General features: G+C 41.8%; 1 protein-coding gene across 1 annotated transcript in view; it reads right to left on the reverse strand.

The window, feature by feature from the left end:
• Positions 1 to 23055, reverse strand: part of LOC311229160 (pyridoxal kinase-like) — a 61075-nt gene that overhangs the window by 29903 nt on the left and 8117 nt on the right. Inside the window, exons 4-8 of the mRNA XM_084315214.1 lie at positions 16397 to 16480; positions 15748 to 15782; positions 15438 to 15523; positions 14922 to 14967; positions 12553 to 12664 (exon numbers count right to left, since the gene is read on the reverse strand). Of these exons, the coding sequence (XP_084171340.1) occupies positions 12553 to 12664; positions 14922 to 14967; positions 15438 to 15523; positions 15748 to 15782; positions 16397 to 16480 (363 nt within the window). The remainder of the gene's footprint in view (positions 1 to 12552; positions 12665 to 14921; positions 14968 to 15437; positions 15524 to 15747; positions 15783 to 16396; positions 16481 to 23055) is intronic.

The following is a 23055-nucleotide window of genomic DNA, read 5'->3' on the forward strand; positions in this document are numbered from 1 at the left end:
AATTTAATTTATTGTACACAGAATGGAAAGTGAGGTGGTGATCTGGGGCGTTGTACTGTTTCCAAATGGCGGAACTGCAACAGTTCTTTCCAGCTGGTTCAATCCAACGGAAGGTACATTATTATGGCCCCCCAAAAACACAAATTATTCAAAGGCCCTTAAAGAAAACATGATGCCCTGTGAAGGATGGACCACATATGACAAAATTCGGCTCTTAATTACTTGTGGTAAGTATAGTCACTGCTATTGTCTGATGTGAATTGTTCCTCATACTTCTTATTAATGTCATGCTGTATTTTCTGCTTGTTCTTTTACAGACTCATTTCTAAAGGCCAAGCAACATGAAGACAAGTACGTGACTACTGGATGTCTAACCACTGATTTGGAATCTGAAGAGGAAGCAGATGTACGTCGGAAAAGAAGAGCAAGGTACAGTTGAATTCCTCGTGATAGTTTTTGGTTAAACAGAAATGGGCCATGGGCTGGCTCCTGAACAGTGTCTCAAGGATTGCTCAATTAATTGAATTATCCTGGGAGCCTGGGAATGTTAAATGTTTTTTTTTTTAGGACAAATCATATGCACGCAGTGGAGTCAGATGAAGAGCCAGACAGCAGGGTGACGCGACGATATGCCAAGCCACCTGATGTTCATTTCCCAGGTATAGTGGTGACACTTGTCAGTTATGACACTAACTGCTACACCTACTTTAAGTATTGCCATGTATAATTCCATTTATTTATTAATACAGTGCAGCCAGAATCCAGCCAGTACCCCTCGGTGCCAACATCAAATGCAAGCAGTGGTATGTCATTATTTACTAACATAGCAGAACAAAATGTAGTTGCATGAGAGCTTTACAAGCATTTAGTTCCTCTGTCAATACATCCAAACATATCAGTCAGGTTATGTGTTCAAAAGTTACAGTGTCCACTATTCATGTCTTGTGTTCCCTTCTTTTAGTCTCTGGAGGAAGCTGCTCGGTCTCTGGGGGAAGCTGCTCGGAGAATAACCAGCCTAATAATGGTAAGTGAATCACTTCACACTACTAAGTCAGGGTGGAGCCGGTGGACAGATTGTAAATGTGCTTTTGATAGCATTCATTGTTCATGTTTTGTTGTGTTCTCTCATTTTAGGCTTTGGTGGAAGCTTCTTGGCACAGTTGGAGTCAATGGACCACTGCAATGATGGTAAGTAGATTAATAAACTAGATATAGCTATGTGATTCTCTCAGCCACTCTTGTGTCTCCAGTCTGTTTCAATAGGTGGCGGTTGGATTACTAGTCCTGCCTTACTGGATACCTTACTGACTGGAAATGTTAGTTAAATGGGTGGAAATGTAAAGTTGAGTGCATATATGAGTAGCTTATTCAGTGTCTCACTATTTTGCAATGAGCTGTTAATGTTGGCATGATATTATATGAGAACTTGTATTTTACAGTGACTAATTACGGTTATTTTAATCCATTTCAGGAGGGAACCACACTGGACAAGTAAGGAATGGTATGTATTTTGCTTGCTACTGTATATGGTGCTCATTGATACTTTGATGGTGCTTACCTTATTTTGTTAATTCTGTCGCTCTTTCTCTAGGAAAGCCAATGTATAACTCCAGCCCCTACCACACTGTGCCATCAGAGCGAGCAAGGAATGGTATGCATTTCTCATCTTAAATGTTGTTTTTTTGGGTAAAATTCCATAATTCGTGTTCAATGTAAACAATGATGTGTGTCCTTTATTCTCTTTCTATTAGACTTCAATGCCAACTATAGCCGTGGCTCCAGATCAGCTGACTTCAACTCACATCGCCTGGGTAAAGATGCCTATATTCCACTTTACCCCCCGCCTCCCCCATACACAATTACCTAATGTGCAATGCTGATGCCATGTTGATTTCTTCAGCTTCAGCTCCTGAAACGCCGCGGGGAAGATTCCATGGAGAGCCCAGTCAAATGTTACAAGGCAAGTATCATTTTCTGATGCATTGAGAAACATATGTCCCTTGTGACTTTACAGTCTTTGTCACTTTTTTTTTTTCATGTAATTTGTCATGGTGTTTATAGGCTTAATATTTAAGCACTTAATGGTTACAATAAGTTAGGGGTGCAAAGACTTAAGCGTCACATTTAAATGTAAATAGTAACGTTGTTGTCATGTGATGATCCCTTTAATTAGACGTGATTTGAATGTGCTGAAGGCCCTTATTGCTTAGTGTCATTCTAAATGATTGAAATGGTGAATCTATCCTTGAAATTTAATGTAAAACCAATTGTTTTTCTTCAAGACCTTGCTGCCAACAAAAACACCAGGATGCTTGCAGAGCTACTCGTGGAGGTGAAGCAAATTTCACATGACGTTCAGTTTCTGAAGACTGAAATGGCTAAATCCACCTTTAACGATCACGGAGCTGGACCTGAATCACAGAGAGAAGAGAACTTCCCCATCGTGCTGCCACTCACCAATGAGGAGCAGTTTGATGAGGCTGAAGCTGCACTGAAGGACGAAACAGTCCGTCGAAAGATGGTGAACATTTTTGTATTTTGTTAAAAATTTATTGTTTGAAATCTAAGTGTTTATAATGTCTGAATTGTAGGAGTGGAGGCATTTATTTAGTTTTTTGCTTGGATGTGTGCTTGGCATAGAAATATTGTGAAAATAGCCTTGCAATGATATGCGGGATGATATTTATTTCTTAGTCAATATTTGACAATTCATTTAGCTAATTTGTTTGATGGTATTGTTTGTTGAGTTTTGACACAGTAATGGTCTTTCTTTAGAGTTAATAAAAAAAAGTCTTAAAATGTGTACTTAAAACATCATATTCTGTCCATTTGACATAGTACAATGTACACTTTAGCACACTCACTTTTTTTCCTCTCCAATCTGTTAAGACAACCCGCCTGGCATTAATCGGAGGGACCAACTCAGAAAATATGATCCGGCGAATGCTATCCGCTACCATGACAAACTGTCTAGCATGCATCTTCAACTGGGCGGGAAAGGGACCGAAGAGGGCCTTCAAGGACACACTGATGCAGGACTGCATGTTTGGTGAGTCAATCTGCACCTCAAAATACTAGGTTTACTACAGTGGATTTAGCTATTTTGATGATGGATATTTCATTTAATTAAGTATTTTCACTTTTATCTCAAGTAAATACGAATGGATGCATTTTTATCACCATGGAATGAGCCTGATGGAACATGCAACCACTCTTAAAGAAACACCTCACCCATTTCCAACCTTAACGTCATATAAGTGGTCCTCTGTAATGCTCACAATAAGATTTTTTACGAGCATTAATGTGGATCAATTATATGACTATGGGGTTGAAAATGCACCTAAGGCCACCTGAAAATCTAGTACACTAAAAAGGACACTGTTCACTTTGGAATGGAACGTGCCCACTGCAGCTTTCTTGTTTATCTTTAAGTATTCTTTTTTTCTTTTTTCCCAGCGGCTGCTCGTCAATTTGACCGCAAGTTGACTGACTTGATATACAGAGATGCACTGCAGAAGTGGCTGCGTTATGCACCTGAGAGGAATGGCGGGATACGAAGAAAGACAAAGACTTAAAAGGACAAATGGTTTGGAGGACAGTGGGTTTCATGGGAGTTGGATCATTGGAAGCTGATCCAGGGGCAACATTTATCTCCAGCATCTCTGGTTGCAGCTGTCGCGTGCATGCGTGCGTGCATATGTTTAGCCCCTAGTTTAGCCTCCAGGACCACCCCCTAATTTAGCCTCCAGGACAACCCCCTAGTTGAGACTCAGCCCCCCTCAGGACCACCCCCTAGTTTAGACTCAGCCCCCCTCAGGACCACCCCCTAGTTTAGACTCAGCCCCCCTCCAGACCACCCCTAGTTGAGACTCAGCCCCCCTCAGGACCACCCCCTAGTTTAGACTCAGCCCCCCTCCAGACCACCCCCTAGTTGAGACTCAGCCCCCCTCAGGACCACCCCCTAGTTTAGACTCAGCCCCCCTCCAGACCACCCCTAGTTGAGACTCAGCCCCCCTCAGGACCACCCCCTAGTTGAGACTCAGCCCCCCTCAGGACCACCCCCTAGTTTAGACTCAGCCCCCCTCAGGACCACCCCCTAGTTTAGACTCAGCCCCCCTCCAGACCACCCCTAGTTGAGACTCAGCCCCCCTCAGGACCACCCCCTAGTTTAGACTCAGCCCCCCTCAGGACCACCCCCTAGTTTAGACTCAGCCCCCCTCAGGACCACCCCCTAGTTTAGACTCAGCCCCCCTCAGGACCACCCCCTAGTTTAGACTCAGCCCCCCTCAGGACCACCCCTAGTTTAGACTCAGCCCCCCTCAGGACCACCCCCTAGTTTAGACTCAGCCCCCCTCCAGACCACCCCTAGTTTAGACTCAGCCTCCCTCAGGACCACCCCCTAGTTTAGACTCAGCCCCCCTCAGGACCACCCCCTAGTTTAGACTCAGCCCCCCTCAGGACCACCCCCTAGTTGAGACTCAGCCCCCCTCCAGACCACCCCTAGTTGAGACTCAGCCCCCCTCAGGACCACCCCCTAGTTTAGACTCAGCCCCCCTCCAGACCACCCCTAGTTTAGACTCAGCCCCCCTCCAGACCACCCCTAGTTGAGACTCAGCCCCCCTCAGGACCACCCCCTAGTTTAAGTTAATAATAGTCTATTGTGTATGGTGCATCGTGCGGTTAGAGTTCTAAAGTGACCAGCATCTCCAACGCTTCCTCGTGTTATCTAGAGTCTTATCCAGGCTGGGCCGACCACATGGCGCTTTCATCCGAGGAGATCTAGGCGAGGACCGAATGGACATGTACACTGGATTACCTACCCGACGACTGCATAGCCCTGTGCGGCTGGAATATATATTTGCTTTGGTACTGTGATTTGTGGAGCGGATAATCGCCGACGCCTGTGAGTGTTGGATTTACCCCCGAGAGGAGTCAAGTCGAGTCGGCGCTCAGAGAGCCTGAGGCCCCCTAGTTTAGACTCAGCCCCCCTCCAGACCACCCCTAGTTGAGACTCAGCCCCCCTCAGGACCACCCCCTAGTTTAGACTCAGCCCCCCTCAGGACTACCCCCTAGTTTAGACTCAGCCCCCCTCAGGACCACCCCCTAGTTTAGACTCAGCCCCCCTCCAGACCACCCCTAGTTGAGACTCAGCCCCCCTCCAGACCACCCCTAGTTGAGACTCAGCCCCCCTCAGGACCACCCCCTAGTTTAGACTCAGCCCCCCTCAGGACCACCCCCTAGTTTAGACTCAGCCCCCCTCCAGACCACCCCTAGTTGAGACTCAGCCCCCCTCAGGACCACCCCCTAGTTTAGACTCAGCCCCCCTCAGGACCACCCCCTAGTTTAGACTCAGCCCCCCTCCAGACCTTAGTGTGACGATGTACCTTGGCACGCTGGCACGCCACACAGGAGGCCGCCCATACTTTGACGTCCTTCCTAAGGCCCGGCCAGACGAACTTGGCCCCTACCAACTTGACCGACGACTTTACCCCAGGGTGTGAAAGGGCATGAATGGTGTCAAATACCCGGCGGCGCCAGTCAGTTGGAACCATGGGGCGGGGCTGGCCAGTGGAGACGTCACAGAGGAGCGTGGCGCCGCTGTCGTGAAACACCACATCCTCAAGTCGAAGTCCTGTCACAGCCGTCCTGAACGCCTGAAGGTCTGAGTCGGTGAGCTGGTCAGCAGCCATGGCAGCATAGTCGATGCCCGGGTGCACAGGGCTGACGTGCGCCCGGGAGAGGCAGTCTGCCACCTGAAATGCTAATTGTTGGTTTTGCATGCTTATTCAAGTTCAGAAGGTTGTCAGTAGTCGGTAGTCTGAATGGAGTGATGATTAATGATGGATTAATGGATGCTATTTATAGTGTGGATGTGAATATATTATATAGATGTACATCTCTAATGTGTCTCTATAATACTCTGAAGTATTATACTTAGTTTAGCAATAGGTAAAAGTGTTTTTAGATAGATTTAACTTTTAGATTTGATTCTGCGTTGGAATTTTGGAAAACAACACTTCCTGGAAGATTCTATAGGGGTTCAAGGTTCAGAGTTCTGTATGAATATTTTCAATAACTGTTATTATTCTGTCATTTTTGTATGGGAGAGTCAGCTGAATGTCAGCTGATCTGGAGCCACGTGCGTAGTTGGCATCGAAGTCTAATAGAAAGAGAAGGGACACGCATCATTAAATAGTTTCAATGGTGCCACCCTGATAAAATAAAAAAGCTACTGTACATTACAGTAGATTTCATTATCTGTTCTCATGCACGCCTGGTGATACTAAATCCAAATTGAACTCAGGCATTTCAAAGAGAATATGTATGTGCGAAGGTTCAGAGTTCTGTATGAATATTTTCAATAACTGTTATTATTCGGTCATTTTTATATGGGAGAGTCAGCTGAATGTCAGCTGATCTGGAGCCACGTGCATAGTTGGCATCGAAGTCTAATAGAAAGAGAGGCATTTCAAAGAATATGTATGCGAATTAATTGGCTTTAATAAATGGTTAAAGCAATAAATTGTCTGTTTCTTTGTTCATAGAGCATGTCGTAAAGCAGCTGTTCTCAACCTTGGTTTCTTGAAGAAGAAAAAAATTCGAAATAGCCGATCTACAAGCTTGCAACATATTTTCGAATATTCACCTAGAATGGCATAATTATAATCAAGTTTGGAGTCCCCAAATATTTTTCCTGTGAGGTCTTTGTATAAAAAGGTTGAGAACCACTGCAGTAAAGCATATGGACCATTTCAGCATGTTTCAACCTTCCTCTGTATGTTTTTAATATGTCTCATTTAAGCCAAAAATAATCACTTTGCTCTATTTGGTGTTTTAAAGTTCTGCAGGGGTTGCTCCAAGCCTGTCTATCAGTGACATCACTGCCATTCAGGCATATGGCAGTAATGTCACTAGTAGACACCTTTTAGCATGCTCCCGGTGGAACTACAACTAATAATATAATTTAGATGTAAAGTGATTATTTTTCTTTATTAATGAGGCATATTAAAAGCATACAGAGGAAGGTTGAAAAAGTGCTGAAATGGTCATTCAATAATATCATTATTTCAATGTATAATGCAATATATATATATAGTTGAATCAATGTTGATGCAATGCTACATTATTTCAATGTTGCTCATATCATAGTTGAATCAACGTTGATTCATTGTCGGCTTTCAAATTGAAATTTCTAAATTTTGGTTGAAAATCCAATGTTCTTTCCATGTTGATCATAGCGAGCACTTTCAATGCCATTTTCTATGTCTGATATCAATGTTGATTCCAATCATCAGCCTGACAAAAACACAATGTTGATTCAACGATTTTTTGCTATCTGGGTACTGTTCTCAATCAAATTATTATGTTTATTATATTATTATTATGCCCGGTATTATGTTTCATCATGGATGCATGAAAGGGGGGAGGGGGAGGGGGGGCGCCCCTCCGTGTTTTGATCGCTACCAACGGAACACGCCACACAGACGCCCTCGGTCAGTCATTTATGCCAGCGCCCATCAGGCTCCACAACTGTGGGCATGGACTGTTGCCAGCAGCTGGAGAACTAACAGCTGAAGAACTCGAGAACTATTAGGAATGTCTGACCACTAAAAGTGTGTCTGACTCTTAACCACCAAAACCTGCACAGACTACAACGTATGACATATATCATGCCAGTTATCCACCCGTATATGGGGTTTCATCATTGGGAAAATGGATTATCGGCTATTGTAACAATTCTGCCGCATGGAAATTGAAAAGCTTCAATTTTTGCACAAAATGAGTTCCCTTCTACCACTAACAGTGTTGTTTAAGCATTTTTGGTTGAAATAAGGTAGTTATAAGGTTTTTAATTTGTCGTTAAAAAATAACTACATTTACCAGTATGGCAGGAGAATGCCTATTGTTCAGTGTTGTCGCCTAATACACGTCACGGCCAGCTGATACCAAGCTAGCTAACGTTAACGTACTAGACGTTAGCAATGTCTACTGTCGTGAACCATTTTAAATAGGGGCATGTAGAGGAGTTTCGGGAACGAGTCAAATGTGCAGGTCCTCTTCTCAGACCTGTGGTTACACTCTGGGGCAAAGCACTGCACGCATCATGCCAGCTAGCAAGCTAGCTAGCTACACGTCACGGCCAGCTGATACCACGCTAGCTAACTAACGATTTAATATGCAGCGAAATAACGTTATACGATTTAAAATATAATTAAATACAAATATGATAACGTGGTTGTGACTAAAGCCAGGAGTCTACGCTGTGGTGACGTCAGTCAGCAGCGCCAAATGGCAGTGTAGTTTCCCAGTGAACGAAAACATAAACGGTTATTTTGCTACCTTTACGATTAATTGCGAATATTTTCATGTTGAGCTATAGATTGTGGATGAATACGCACAGAAAGGTACACCATGCAAATGTCTAGGGCTGTCTTAAATACTTCGAAGCTTCGTTCGATGGCACAAGCTTCGAACATAAAAAAAAATCAAAGTAAAAAAAAATAAAAAAAAATCCTCAAATCTTGCGAAAGTAAGCAGCGCCTCGACTCCACCTCTCTACAACAAGCATGTGGAGATTATCTGTGTTGAAAACAACAAGGACATGTGCAGCAGACATGTCGACGAAGAAGCGAAGCAATGCCGTTTGTTATTTAAGACTATGTCGGACAGATTTGTGTTTATTGTGCTGCTTTTTTAAAGTGTCCCGACCCATATAAAAATATGTCTTAATAAAACGTGCTTAATTAAGTCGAATTCTGCCTTTGTCTCTATCAACTACATATAAATATTTATATAATTGTTTGCTTGATAGACGAAGGTTGCAACATAATTATGTAATGTCATGTCGTTGGCTGTGAGAGCAGCCCCACTGCACCCAGGCAGCGCAGCCGAGTGAAACAATATGCGTGTTCGTGATTGGCGAGGCGGACGCAGATCTGCGCAGGTTTTACTACGGCCTCGGCAAGCGCATTGCATGACGGTTAGAATGTTGTCCGACTTGCTCTGAAAATCTCACGAGGCGAGGCGCGGAACTCTCGCGGGAGCGAGCCACGCACAGCCTTCAGAGCAAGGCTCCACAGTACCTCTCACCCGGCTGCTCCACGCAAATCCATGATGGGGAACGACTTGCTGTCGTTGCGCAAAGCGCCTATTGGCTCAGAAAGATTGTCACCACCAGCCACGCCCACAAGAGGAAGTTATGAGACGTTTGATTGATTGATTGATTGAAAACTTTATTAACCGATTGCAGAATGGGTACAATACAGTACGGGTCCCGTCTATCAGATATATTTATTATTATTATTATTATTATTGGATACAGGAGTTTGGGTACCAAGAGCTTCCTCAAATAAAGTTATCATCATATCATCATGATGAACTTCAAGCTCAGACACCAAATTATTTTTATCAGAGTAATGAATGCTGTCGGAGTTTATATCAAAATAACAATATATCAACCCCCCTGAACAAATGGTGATTGCTTCTTCAAGTCAATTCTACAGACGGACTGTTTCTATCATCGGAATTAAATAATTATAATGATAATAAATACGACAATTACGTTTTGCATTTATAGTCATGACTCAATGAGCAATCTGAGCATTACCGCTCTATGTACAGTATAAGCCGTCTGCTCTCAGTTAACCCAATCGCTAGATAGATTAACGAATTCCATATAATAATTCATTAACGATGCAGCAGCTGATCTGATACTGTATCCCGCACACACACACGCGTCGTCTGTTTTGCCTCAATACTGTATATATAATTCTGTTTTGTCTCAATATACAGTATATTGATGCAAAACAGAATTATTCAGCAGTCTGTGTGTGTTGTGTCTGCGTGCGTGCTGCGGTGGCCAGGAGCTCGCAACAAGATGGTATACATTATGGTATATGAATAGTATATTCCACTATAGCAGTATATGGTGTGCTGTACATTTGAATCTAATCTAATTTTGCATATAGCCATCGCATTATAATGAGCTGGACAGGTGTGTAATGTGTGTGGTGGTGACGTGAGCGCATATCTGCCATGCGAGACTAGACGAGAGGCTGTTGTCAAATCTGAAGTGTCCGACGTTCTGACTCCTCCCCCGGCTGCACTCGTCTACTTTCGAGGCGAGCCGAAATCAATCTCGAACACGCCTCTTGTTGGCTGCGTCACAGTCACAAAAAGGGCTACTTAATGAATCCAATCCACTTTATTTATAGAGCACATTTAAAAACAAAGTTTACCAAAGTGCTGTACAAGTCCCACAACATAAGATAAAAAAAAAAATATATATATATATATATACCGTATATTAACACTTTGGGTGCCATGGGTTAAATTCATTATCAACCGTAGGTTGCCGGCTCTATTTGTCTATAGAGAAAGTCCCCTTCTTTGCAGGGCTATAACTTTTTAAATTCTATTGCTACATTGCCATTATTAGGGCCCATTCAAAGTCCTATATGTATTGTTCATTGTGTAGCAACGTTAAACTTTTTCATTCACATATTCATAGTAAAGTATGGTCTAATGTATAAGTATGTTTTCATCTCTTTCTGCAGCTTTCTCCAGAACGTGATCTATAGCCCCAAATACATTATATTGATGATGCAATACAGTTTTATGGCAATCAGCGCGATATAAAAAATTCCAACTAGACGTACTTCTAGAAGTTACTACACGTCATCTGATGTTGACCGGATGGGCTAGGGGGCGTTTATAATTCCGTGGGCAGCGTTATACCAATCATCTAATGTGGGTCAAATGTTGATAATAGCAGTTAGTATCGAAGACGGTAATTTTACACGCTAAAACTCACCCCAGTCTCCGCGCGCCGTTGGGCGATCATCGTAGAGTAGAAATTTTACCATTATGGGATGTCGATTTACCCGGTCCATCTCCAGCTTGTATAATGGTATATACGTCCAAATCATGTTGTTTATCGAGTTATTGGCAATCGATCGCTATGTAGTGTGTCGAGATCGAGTCCCGGGACCTATAGCGAGTGCCCGGAAGTAATATGGCAGACCAGCACAACCTCTACGGCACTTCCTGTTAAGCGATTGCGCCGATCGGCCACCAGATGGCGCTCCTGAACCGCCAGAGAGCTCAGTGGGTCCTCCTGGTGGATCTCAGGCCAGCGGAGGGGAAATATGAATCCGATCCCAGATCTTTGAAATATTGATATTAAAGACGCTGTAAAGCGTCCTCGGCAACTTGAGCATGGCCGGGAATGACGCTTTTAAGCGTTTTCCAGCAGTCAAAGTGGAAAGAAATTAAAAGAAAATCCAACGCTTCTAATTAAAATCGAAGCTCGGCCCTACAAATGTCCATGCTTTATTTGTTTTAAACGAGACGATTTAGAAATGGGCAATGGGGAAATACATTGCGTTGGGTGGAACACGGAAAAACTAAAATGACGTAACCACTACACCTCCCTATACTGTTTACTTTTAATTGTACTCATAGTATATATTCAGATAATTCTTTATTGCCTATATTTATTGTAACATATAATATAACTAGGGATGCTCGATATTGGCTTTTTTTACCGATACCAATATAGTCCAACTCTTAATTTCCGATACCGATATCAACCGATACCGATATATGCAGGGTTTCCCCCCCCCAAAAAGGGAATAATTTCAGGTAATTAACATTACATATCTCTTGTCGTGTAATTAACACAACATTATGCATACTTTGACAATATATAAAATAATAATTTGTTCTTACTTGCTTGCCTGGGTAAATAAAGGTTAAATAAATGTAAAAAAAATTATTTAAACCGATAGATATTTTCCGATATCACATTTTTGTGCCAATATCGGTAGGCCGATAATATCGGACATCCCTAAATATAACCGATAGGGCATACAGACCCTCACCTACACCTTTGTTTATACTGTTTATTTTTTATTTATTTTTATATTCAGTTAATTATATTGTTTACACTGGTTTATTCTCATTATTGTATTCAGATCAAATTAATTTGCCTATATTTATGTCTACTATTACCCTGCCCATACCTGTACCTCCCCTCCCCTGCCCCATGCTGCTATGATGCCCGTAATTCCCAATAAAGGAATATCTTATTACCCCTATTTAACCATGTTACAATAGTGTTGTGAATTAAGTAAGGTGTGATAAAAGTACCCCCCATAACTTTGAGACCGCAAAACCCATCCCATTGTCTGCGCTGACACTACAACCTCACCCCCCTAAAACCCACATTGTGTATTCATGTAGTAAAGTCTATGGTACTACCACTAAGTTTAGCACAAGTAATAATCAGAAATATTGTAGCAATGAGTAAATTTCAAGAAGGACTTGCTTCAAATTATACGAGTGAGAGTCCCCAGTGCGGCTGTAGTGAAGGTTGGAACGCACCCACGCCCGCCCAACGTGAAACAGGTTTCAGAATGTCGGTTTAAACTGTATGGTGGTATCCCTGTTGGATAATGGCTCTGCCTACTGTACATGCATTATCACTACCATGTCCTGAAGACATAGTCCGGCGGCTCCGGCCAATAGACCTCCTGCACTCCCATAGCCTACCTATCTTCTGACTCCCGAGGGCCACCAGGAACTGGTCTCCACGTTTAGAAGGGAGGTCTGTGCTGGTGAGGACCACCGTCTCTGGTCCCATCTGATGAAGCAGGTCCATCACCTGGAGAACAGAACACGGTCATCGTCTTCCTAATCATCACATACATCGCAATAAAGAGTCTCATTAAACACTAGATTGTGTTTTTGAGCTGAATTTCTTTTATTATTATATGCCTTCTGTATAGCGAAACCTATTAATCCTTGTCATTGTTTCAACATTTCTGGGACATCACACAGCTGAAAATGCAGGCAGAAGCATCCTTGTGCTGCCATCTAGCGTTTTAAAATTTGCACCCTGCTGCAAACTCTGTCCGCACCCCAAATGTGACATGATGGGAGTACCTTTTTGGAGGTACTGTAACATCATGATCAGAGTGGGGCCAGAGACTGCAGCCTCAAGTAGAGAAAATAGTTGCCTCCCCCAGCGAGCAATTGGTGGATGGACTCATGGAAGGACGGTGTGCTGCCGACTGTTGTTTCGCTCCTCATTTCAAACGTGTATGAGACAGATGTGTGACAGAGCCTGCACAGGATTTCTTCATTATATATCTGTCAAGTTTCTTGTTACAGGGACAACCAACATGCAAGTCTGCAGTAATTGTGTTTCGCTGGAGCGCTTTACTAATCACACACATGGGATTTTCTTTATTTGTCTTCCTCTGGCCGTCTGTCGCCGTTCGGTTATGAAAACCTGCCACGTTATTCATAACACATTACTTTACAAACCGGTCTGGGCTTATTTCCCAGAATGAAATCATGATATAGCCTCTTGAATTAATATGTTGATTCTTTTGAATAAGTTTGCCTTTTTGCTAAAGATATAAATGAAACCCACTTGTCCCACTGTGTACATTTTTCTAAATACTATAGTTGGCGAAGCCAGACCGAAAGGGTGGGGTCTTTACACTTTAAAGGGCAAGTTCCTAATTTTGGACCTCTAGCCCTATTTCCTACTCATTGGTGATGTTGTAGAAGGGTAGAGCCTTTCGCAGCACAATCCATACTGGATACCCAGCTCCTCTTCAGGATGTGATGTAAAGAAATGCGGCCACTGTAAAAAGCTATTAAAATACTCAAGTGTACCTACACTTGTCAAGAAATTGCACCCATCTGTACTTTAAAGTGAGAGGAGGGTGATGATTCATATATAATAATACTCACAAGTCAACTGATAGAGTCCACTGTACACCAAAAATCCCATTCAAATATAATGAGGGACATTGGTCTCTACTTTGTAAATGGTAAACGGCTGCATTTATATAGCGCTTTCATCCAAAGTGCTTTACAATTCGTTCCTCACATTTTGACCCATTCACTCACAGATTCACACACCGATGGCGGAGGCAACCATGCAAGGTGCCAACCTGCACATTGGGAGCAATTAGGGGTTAAGTGTCTTGCTCAAGGACACTTCGACATGCTGCCCAGGAGCGGGAATCGAACCGGGAACCTCCGGATTACCAGACGACTGCTCTACCTCCTGAGCTACTGTCGCCCCCTTTGTAAGCAGGAAAGGCATAACAATTTTATAAATTACCACTTAAAGCTGCAATAATATTAATCATATTTTCTAACAGTACTTTTTAATATTTCAACGTCTTATGACCACCTGCCATCAGAAGGTCTTGTCAAGTCATGGTGTCCTACTTGATCAACCTGCGCTACCAGCAGCAAGTCTGTTGTTATTCCATCATTTATTTTCTTTGTTGGCAGCTTGTGCTTTAGCTCCACTTATTTGATAAACCTATGCATTCAACCCCCCCCCCCCCCCCAGTTAATCTCTTAATTATATAAATACTGTGCTGTCAGAACAGTATTATTTTTGTAGGTGAAGTATTTACCCACCTTGTTTAACAACCAGGAAATGCCCAAGAGAAAGTTGTATTTATTGTAGTTGAAATTTTGTAATCCATGGTCAAAAACTAAAAACATTTTCAGCGAATCTCTAAAATACAAGATTATGTATTTAAAATGCAACAAGCAACAAGACAAGGCTTTCGTTTTGGGTTAAATTAAGGGTTTGTTTCTAGTGGCTCCATGCTGCTCGCTAGTGGTCAATAAATAATCAACATTGCAGCTCAACCCCAACCAGCACATCAGACCAAATTTAAACAAGGTGCAATACCAAGAGGGGCACCTTTTCCTAGAGGTCACCGTTTGACAGTATCACAGATTCTACCTTTAACGTTCAAGGGACCATCATGAAAACTGTTTCTAAAAAGGTAAGACTAAGAAATTACAGTTGTGGGCTTGTTTACCAGATAATGTTGCTTCCTCCATTTTCAAACCAAACCCACATTGACTCCACAGATACGCACCTCAACAGCATCTTCCTCTGTGCACATCTTCCTCCCGGTTAACAACCTGTGAGAAATATGAACAGACGTTAGTTACACACACTAATACAGAGAGTTGGTGTACCCATGGAGTGATATACAGGGAAATACACATCCTCCCTCACAGTCAACATTGACACAGTATGACACAAATGGAAAAAATTGTATGTCGACAAATAAAGTGAAATAAATGTGTTTGCAGTCATTTGAAATGAGACAAAAAGGTTTGCATTGACACAATAAAGAATTATAGTAGGATTACACGTCACTGGGCCCAAATGTAATCTTCTGATTATTTTCTCATTTAACTATCACAAAAAATATATATAATAATAATCATTTAGACCCCAAATGATGGGAAAATAGGGTACAGATTTAAAAATACCAGAATTACCCTTTAATTGTACTAGGTTTGTAGTTTTAGAACCGTATCTGGTCTATCTGAAACAAAGTTCTTTGTCCATGGATTGTGCAGGAGTGTGGGCCTGAGGTACTCACTCTGCTTCAAACTGGTTGGGAGTGAGGATGTCAGCAACCGGTACCACCTTGTCCCTGTACACTGGTAACAGGGTCTCTGGGACATACTGTGTTAGGGGGGGGGGAACACATGTTGTACATTCATGAGCAAACATTGTTTGGAAAAATAGTGGGTAATTATGAGATTAAGAGTTCTGGAAACTGAATATTCTAATGATGTCACAACAGGAATATGATGATGTCACAACCAAAGACCAAAGAAATCTATAGACTGGTAGAAAAAGAATTCCAAAAAACAGACACCTGAAAGGGTTAGAAAGAAGACACTCACCATAGCACCATGATCTCCCATAACTGGATCACAAACTGAGGGGGAAAAAAGATTGACAGTTGACAGACGGATGCTCAAAATTAACCTCTGCATTGACCCACCCCATGAAACTGCAATGTTTCTACTTACGTTTACATTTAGCAAACAAAATAAAAAAGAGACTTACAAATTGTGAACAGAAAGTCAACAGGAGGTGTACATATCTGGCAGCTAAGGGTAAGTAGCATTGTTCGTCAAATAGTGTCGAACTTGAGTGTTATATCTCTGAGTGCATAGACATATTAGCATGATAGGTAGTAGTATAGAAGGATAAAAAGGTACTGTACATAATAGTAAAATAGTTCAATTTCAGATATTGATTGAAGAGGCAGGGTTCAGCTGTCCTGACTGGTGGGAAGTTCGTTCCACCATTGTGGAGCGAGGACAGAGCCTGCTTTGCTTCGCTTTGATGACCCCCCCCCCCCCAGGAGCCCAATAGGAGTTGGTCTCAAGCGGCCAGAAGATGCAGAGTGCAGGGGTCTTGAGGGTGTGTAATTAGAGTAGAGACCATTGACCGGAGGTAGGAGGGAGTCATTCCCGTCGCTGCACGGTATGCCAGGTCAGGAACCTTGAAGTGGGAATGGGAAGCCGGTGCAGCTCTCAGACTCACCATACACCAAGCTGGGATTGGCCGCCTTCAGCTCCTGAACCATATCCACCACCATCTCCAGGAAGGACGTGTCCCGGCTGTACCCTTGGGGAAGAGAATATTTATGAGACGGAACGGAAGACAAAACCTCTGCTCCTCTGGACCACTTTCTCCACTTCGGGAAAACAGCCCTTGAAGATACCAAAACACGTTTCCTCCTCTACTAACTACAAGGGCACTTAAAATGTGAAAATAAGGAGTTAGAAGCAAACATTACATTTCATCACTGATTAACCCCGTCCTTTCTCTCCTGTAAGTGGAGACTAGAGTCAGCACATTCTGTCCTGCATGTCTAGACAGTCTTCCCTAACAATGTTACAAGACAGGGCCACACTAACAATGTTACAAGACAGGGCCACACTAACAATGTTACAAGACAGGGCCACACTAACAATGTTACAAGACAGGGCCACACTAACAATGTTACAAGACAGGGACACACTGACAATGTTACAAGACAGGGACACACTAACAATGTTACAAGACAGGGCCACACTAACAATGTTACAAGACAGGGACACACTGACAATGTTACAAGACAGGGACACACTAACAATGTTATAAGACAGGGACACACTAACAATGTTACAAGACAGGGACACACTAACAATAGCCGTCAGGTGAAAACAAGCGCCTCCCCAGACCATCACTGGGGCAGTGCAATGACCATGAAGGGAATTTACATAATTGGCAAAAACAACAACAACATATCTTTCCCTTACCTGGAGTGTTATCTATACATCTAGATCGTTTGTGTGATTTGCCATGGTTTGGAGATATCAAATGTCAAGTCAAGTGTTCCTTAATTAATTAGCTAGCCATATCACTGAAGAAGGACATTGTCCGAAACATGTCTGCTATTTATTCAGGCTGCCATTAAAAAACATTGAACCTGTGAGTGCTGGTCCGGCTACCCTGCTTTTTGATATACTGAACTTTATGGGATTGCAGCACCCAGTGTGAGAACTTGTGAGCGCGGTCTAACTTGACTATATTAATCCCCTTGTGGAAATTCAGGTGTCATAGCAGCATGACAAGGGGGATACAGGCAGGAAAAAAAGATAATAATAGTAATAATAATAGAGTAGAATAATAATACTAGTAGAATGGCAGTATATTCTATTGATTAATAGTATACATGGTATACATAGTAATTAGGAGTCAGTCCTACCCGCCGTGGAGATGTCTGCCTTCGGCCCAATACAATGGAGTTCAATGGGCCTTCTTTTGTGGTGCTCGAAGCGCCAAGAAATTACATTTGAAAACCTCAACAGCAACATCTCTTTTCAGAAATCATGATGCGGTTACTCAACATAACCCACAGACCCCCAAACGGTTCTAAACAGTTTAATTGGAAATTATTTTCGCCACAAAAGAAGACCCATGGAGCTCCATTGTATTGGGCTGACAGCAGACATTTCTTTAAACTAAACATGATATGCATCTCGGGCATTTTTTTCATGTTGTGCGCTGTTATACAGAATACCAGTATGCTTTTTTCACACGTTTGTGAGGCTCCACAAACACACATGTTGTGGACTGATGCACACTGCTGATGCACACTGTAGTAGGGTTCCCACAGACATTGCCAAATGAAATTCAAGGACTTTTAAGTAGGGATGCTCGATATTGGCTTTTTTACCGATACCGATATACCGATATTGTCCAACTCTTAATTCCCGATATCAACCGATATCACATTTGAATGCCGATATCGGCCGATAATATCGGTAGGCCGATAATATCGGACATCCCTACTTTTAAGTACTTTTCCAAGCACTATTTTTCATTTTCAAGGATGTCACTCGAAGGATACAATTCACTTTTAAAATGCTGTTTTTTTAAGCATCGTCTTGGCCTGCTTGCCAGCTTAGAGCAAGCGAGCAGCGAGACAGGACAGCGAGACAGAACAAAAAAAATATTTCTTGATTCAGAACAATTTGATCATGGATGAACAAAACATTCAATGCAAATGGTTGATTTGAATAAAAAAAAATTCTGTTTTCAAGGAATTTCAGGCTTTGACTTTTTTTGCACTTTAAGCACTTCAAGGACCTTGTGCGAACCCTGTATGTATACCTGTACTTGCTTTTAAAATACACGCTCGCAAGAGGGCACAGTATCCTGCGTTCCTTTCGAGCATACTTTGTGCACATCCTCAGAAATTAACGTTACGCATCCACAAGATGCAATGAAGCAACCCCAACACCACATTGCCTCATCTGCTCAAGTTGATTGAGGACTTTGGTGATTTATCGGGATTTAAGATAAATTGGCCGAAGTCGGCTTTCCTTCCACTTAACACCCCTGCAAAAAAAGATACAACCCTCCCAGGACAGATACCGATGGTAAAACATTTCAGATGCTTGGGAGTGGAAATATTCCCTACCATAAGACAAACGGTGAAGCACAACTACACAAAAATCCAAAACAAAATCAAAGACGACCTTGATAGATGGGCAAAACTTAAAAACACAGTACAAGCACGGATATCAATAGTTAAGATGGATGTACTACCTAAAATCAACTTCTTCTGTTCAATGCTACCGTTACCCCCTCCAGAGGGTTACTGGAAAAGATTACACTCCTCCACATACAAATTTATTTGGAATAACAGACCACCACGTATAAAAAGATCCACCGCACAGAGAAATAAAGCAGATGGTGGCATGGCATTTCCAGATTTTTTCCTATATTTTAAGGCATACTCATTAAGTCCATTGACAACATGGTTTGACTCCCAAGCATTAGCATCTTGGAGAAAAATAGAAGAAAACATAGTAGCCCCACATAGACTGAAGGACATAGCATACACTAAACTACCAATCAAGCACTGTGAACGAAAATTTGGCCCCATAATTACTCATGCGATCCGGATATGGCGTGAATCACAAAAAAAAAATCCTAACCCACAAGAATGGCACAATCATACTCCCTTATTCAATAACAATGCTCTCTTAATTGGAAAACGACCTATAAGATTCCCTATATGGGAAGAGCAAGGCATACACTCATTAGGGGATGTTTTTAACAAACAGGGTTTTTGTAGTGATAAAGAAATACGCAAAGAATTTAATCTCACCAAGTCCACATGGCTTTTTCACAAACAGTTAGAGCTATGTTTGAAGTCTCACGGTGTTCCATTAGACAGACCAATTGAACACCACAGATACCACAAATTCTTCTACTCAAGAGAGACATCGAGAGGTTTTGTTTCAGAATTTTATCATCAATTACTAACGTCCTCGTATGAAACCCTCCAACTTGACTCTGTCTGGAGGAGGGATATACCAGACCTGGAAAATGACTTTGATTGGCAAGGAGCCTGGGCAAATGTCCGACTTACATCAAGGAACCCGGATCATCAACAAATCAATCTTAACTATATTCACAGGACATACTTGACTCCTATAAGACTGTGCCGAATGGGGCTCAAACAAGATTCCAAATGCACCCAATGTACAAATGGGGACGAAGGGACATTTATGCACATGTATTGGGACTGCTCACCAGTTAAGGCATTCTGGAAAGATGTGACCCAACAAATATCAAAACTCGTATCTTGGAATATACCTGTACACCCCTCGGTATTGCTGTTGAATGATGTTTTTGAGTTTGCAGTGAATCCACAGCTAAAGAGATTGGTTTTATCGGGTATCACAGTAGCCAAAAAGCTGATCGCATCACGCTGGTTTCAACCGGAAAAAATGTGCCGTAAAGTTTGGTTTCTTACATATCTCGATGTAATTTACCATGAAATATCTACAGCAAGAATTCTGGGTCTCAATGAATCCAAAATGTCAATGTGGTTAGAAGTGGTGGAGAGAATAAAAGCTAGCTTATAATGGTAGTGTCTGGTTAGGTGCGAGGGATAGTGGAGGTACTTCTCAAGGTGGGGTCCGGGAGGGGGGGGTTCGAGCTGAGCATATGTGTGTAGTTTTTTTTTTTAGATAACAGGTATTATGGGTATATCTTATATAAGACAACTAACTAAAAGGTGATCTCATTGGATGTGCCCTGACAATTAATGCTTGTATATCTTATCGTGTGTTTTATTTACAAAAAATAAAATACAAGATGCAATGAAGCGCGTCAACAGTGTGGATGTGACAGGATAAACGCAAAACTCCACATGGAAAGTAAGTAAGTAAGTAAGTAAGTATTTATAAAGCACCTTTCATACATGTCATGTAGCTCAAAGTGCTGTACACAATTATAGGCATATATAACGATAAAAGCAATAAAGTCATAGTGATCAGTTAAGATCAATGTTTAAAAAAAAATAATAATAATAATAATAATAATAAAAGCTGCTAAAGTATATCAGAGACCTTTTTCTGCCGTGATCTCAACATAATAAAAGTCAAAGTTGCTTTATTGGCATGACAGGAAAAAAATACCTACAATATAAGAAATATAATGAACACAATAAAACAACAATCAAAGAATAAAATAAATTAATCCATACAATATAATTAAGGCAGAAATATGAATTAATTATTAGTTATTCTCTCCGAGATTGTGGCATTCTAGCACAAACTTTGGTTAAGGATTGTTCATAGCTTTTGTTCTTGAGCGATCAAGCTAAATGTAGTGATTATTTCATAACATTTGGGCAAATATTCTGTTCTAATTGTGTGATATTTTGGAGGATAGCAGGAAATGTGCCTCTGTCTCTACCTCCTGCAGATCACAATGATTACAATCTTTGTTCTCTTGGCTTCCAGGATTTAGAGTGTCTCCCTTTCTCTATTTCTAATCTACGATCACAAACTCTATATTTATATACAAGTGTTTTTATTTATTTTAAAGTTCAAGGTAATTTGCCAATTTGATGTCTCTGTTTAGTTGCAGACGGCAACGTCACAGCCAGAGTAGGCAAAGCCAGAGCAGCTTTCATCATTCTGAAGAACATCTGGTCCTCCAAGGACATCGCCATGACAACCAAAGTGCAGCTCTTCAATTCAAATGTAAAATCCGTCCTTCTCTACGGTTCAGAGACTTGGAGAATGACGAAAAGAACATTGCAGAAGATACAGACATTTATAAACAGCTGTCTGAAACACATCTTTGGGATCCGGTAGCCAAACAAAATCAAGAATGAGGAACTATGGCTGAAAGGAAGACAGGAACCAGTGGAGAAGCAGATCCTGAGACGAAAGTGGGGATGGATAGGCCACACTTTGAGGAAACTGGCTATCAGTACTACACGCCAGGCCCTGACTTGTAATCCCCAGGGGAAGCGGAAGAGAGGGCGGCCTAAGAACACCTGGAGGCGGGACACTGAGGCGGAGCTCAAGAGACAAGGAACTAGCTGGGGGGAGGCAGAAAGGACAGCCCAAAGCCGTCTTGGATGGAGAAAAGCCGTAGATGGCCTATGCTCAGGGATTAAAGCAAAAAAAATTCTCCTGACTGAACTTTTTTTCTGGCCAAGTCATATTCTTATTTTAACCTCCACTGTTTTTTTTTTTTTTTTTTTTTTTTTTTTTTTTTTTTTTTAAATAGCGTTAGCGTTTTAAGGGAGCCTACTTGTAGAGCCTACTGTCCTGACTGTGACTATAGACCCTACTGTTGTGGTTGTTGTGCCAGGCAGGGAGGCTGTGTGCTGGAGAGCGTGAATGCAAGTCTTGTGGCTAGCTTCTGATTGATGGCGAGCTAGCACCCTTTTCCCATTACTTTGAACCATGAACTAAACGGCTTGTTATCATACAAACAAGGGACTAAACACGTTTCGCAATTATGGTACAACAACAATGGACAGTCTCCTCCCCACCGTTTGTATATCTTTTTTACCACCCACCCCCCACCCCCTCCTAATGTACAGTCTCCTCCTCATCATATGTATATATTTACTGTTAGGATCTCTGGGTAACAGTACTGTATATTTGCATATCGTATATGTGACAAATGTAACAGTACTATTACTATATACCTGTAAGGCATGCATGTCATAAATGTCATGATGTCATGTATGTTGTGTATGTCATAAGTGTCACTATGAATTGAAAATGGGGGACCCTGATGATGTAAACAAGACAAACGCCTTTCTCTGGCCTGCATCCCCTTAACAATTGTGTGTATTGCTACTGGATTTACAAGATCCAGAGTGAATGAATGAATGAAAACTTTATTTAATACACGAGACCCTCTTCTTGGGACCAAGTAAGGTTGTCAATAATCCAATGTACAGTTACAACCCCCCCATCCCACCTCCAATGTACAGTTTCTTAGTCAAATGTATATACTCTTTTTAGACTATTTTTGTATCACAAACAATAGGCTACTGTATTTGTAAATCTGGTATGTCATAAATGTATAGATGTAGCAGTATTGTCTATCTGTATGTCATGTGTGTCATATGTTATGATGAATTGAAAATGGGGGACCCTGATGTAAACAAGACGAAAGTCTCTCTCTGGTCTGCATCCCCTTAACAATTGTGTGTATTGAGCTGTACTGTATTGTACCCATTCTGCAATCTGTTAATAACAATCAATCAATATTTAACAGATAGCAGAATGGGTACAGTACAGTACGGCTCAATACACACAATTATTAAGGGGATGCAAACCAGAGAAAGACGTTCGTCTTGTTTACATCAGGGTCCCCCATTTTCAATT

This window comes from Notolepis coatsorum (assembly GCF_963971535.1).
Source record: "Notolepis coatsorum genome assembly, chromosome: 5".
NCBI lineage: Eukaryota > Metazoa > Chordata > Actinopteri > Aulopiformes > Paralepididae > Notolepis > Notolepis coatsorum.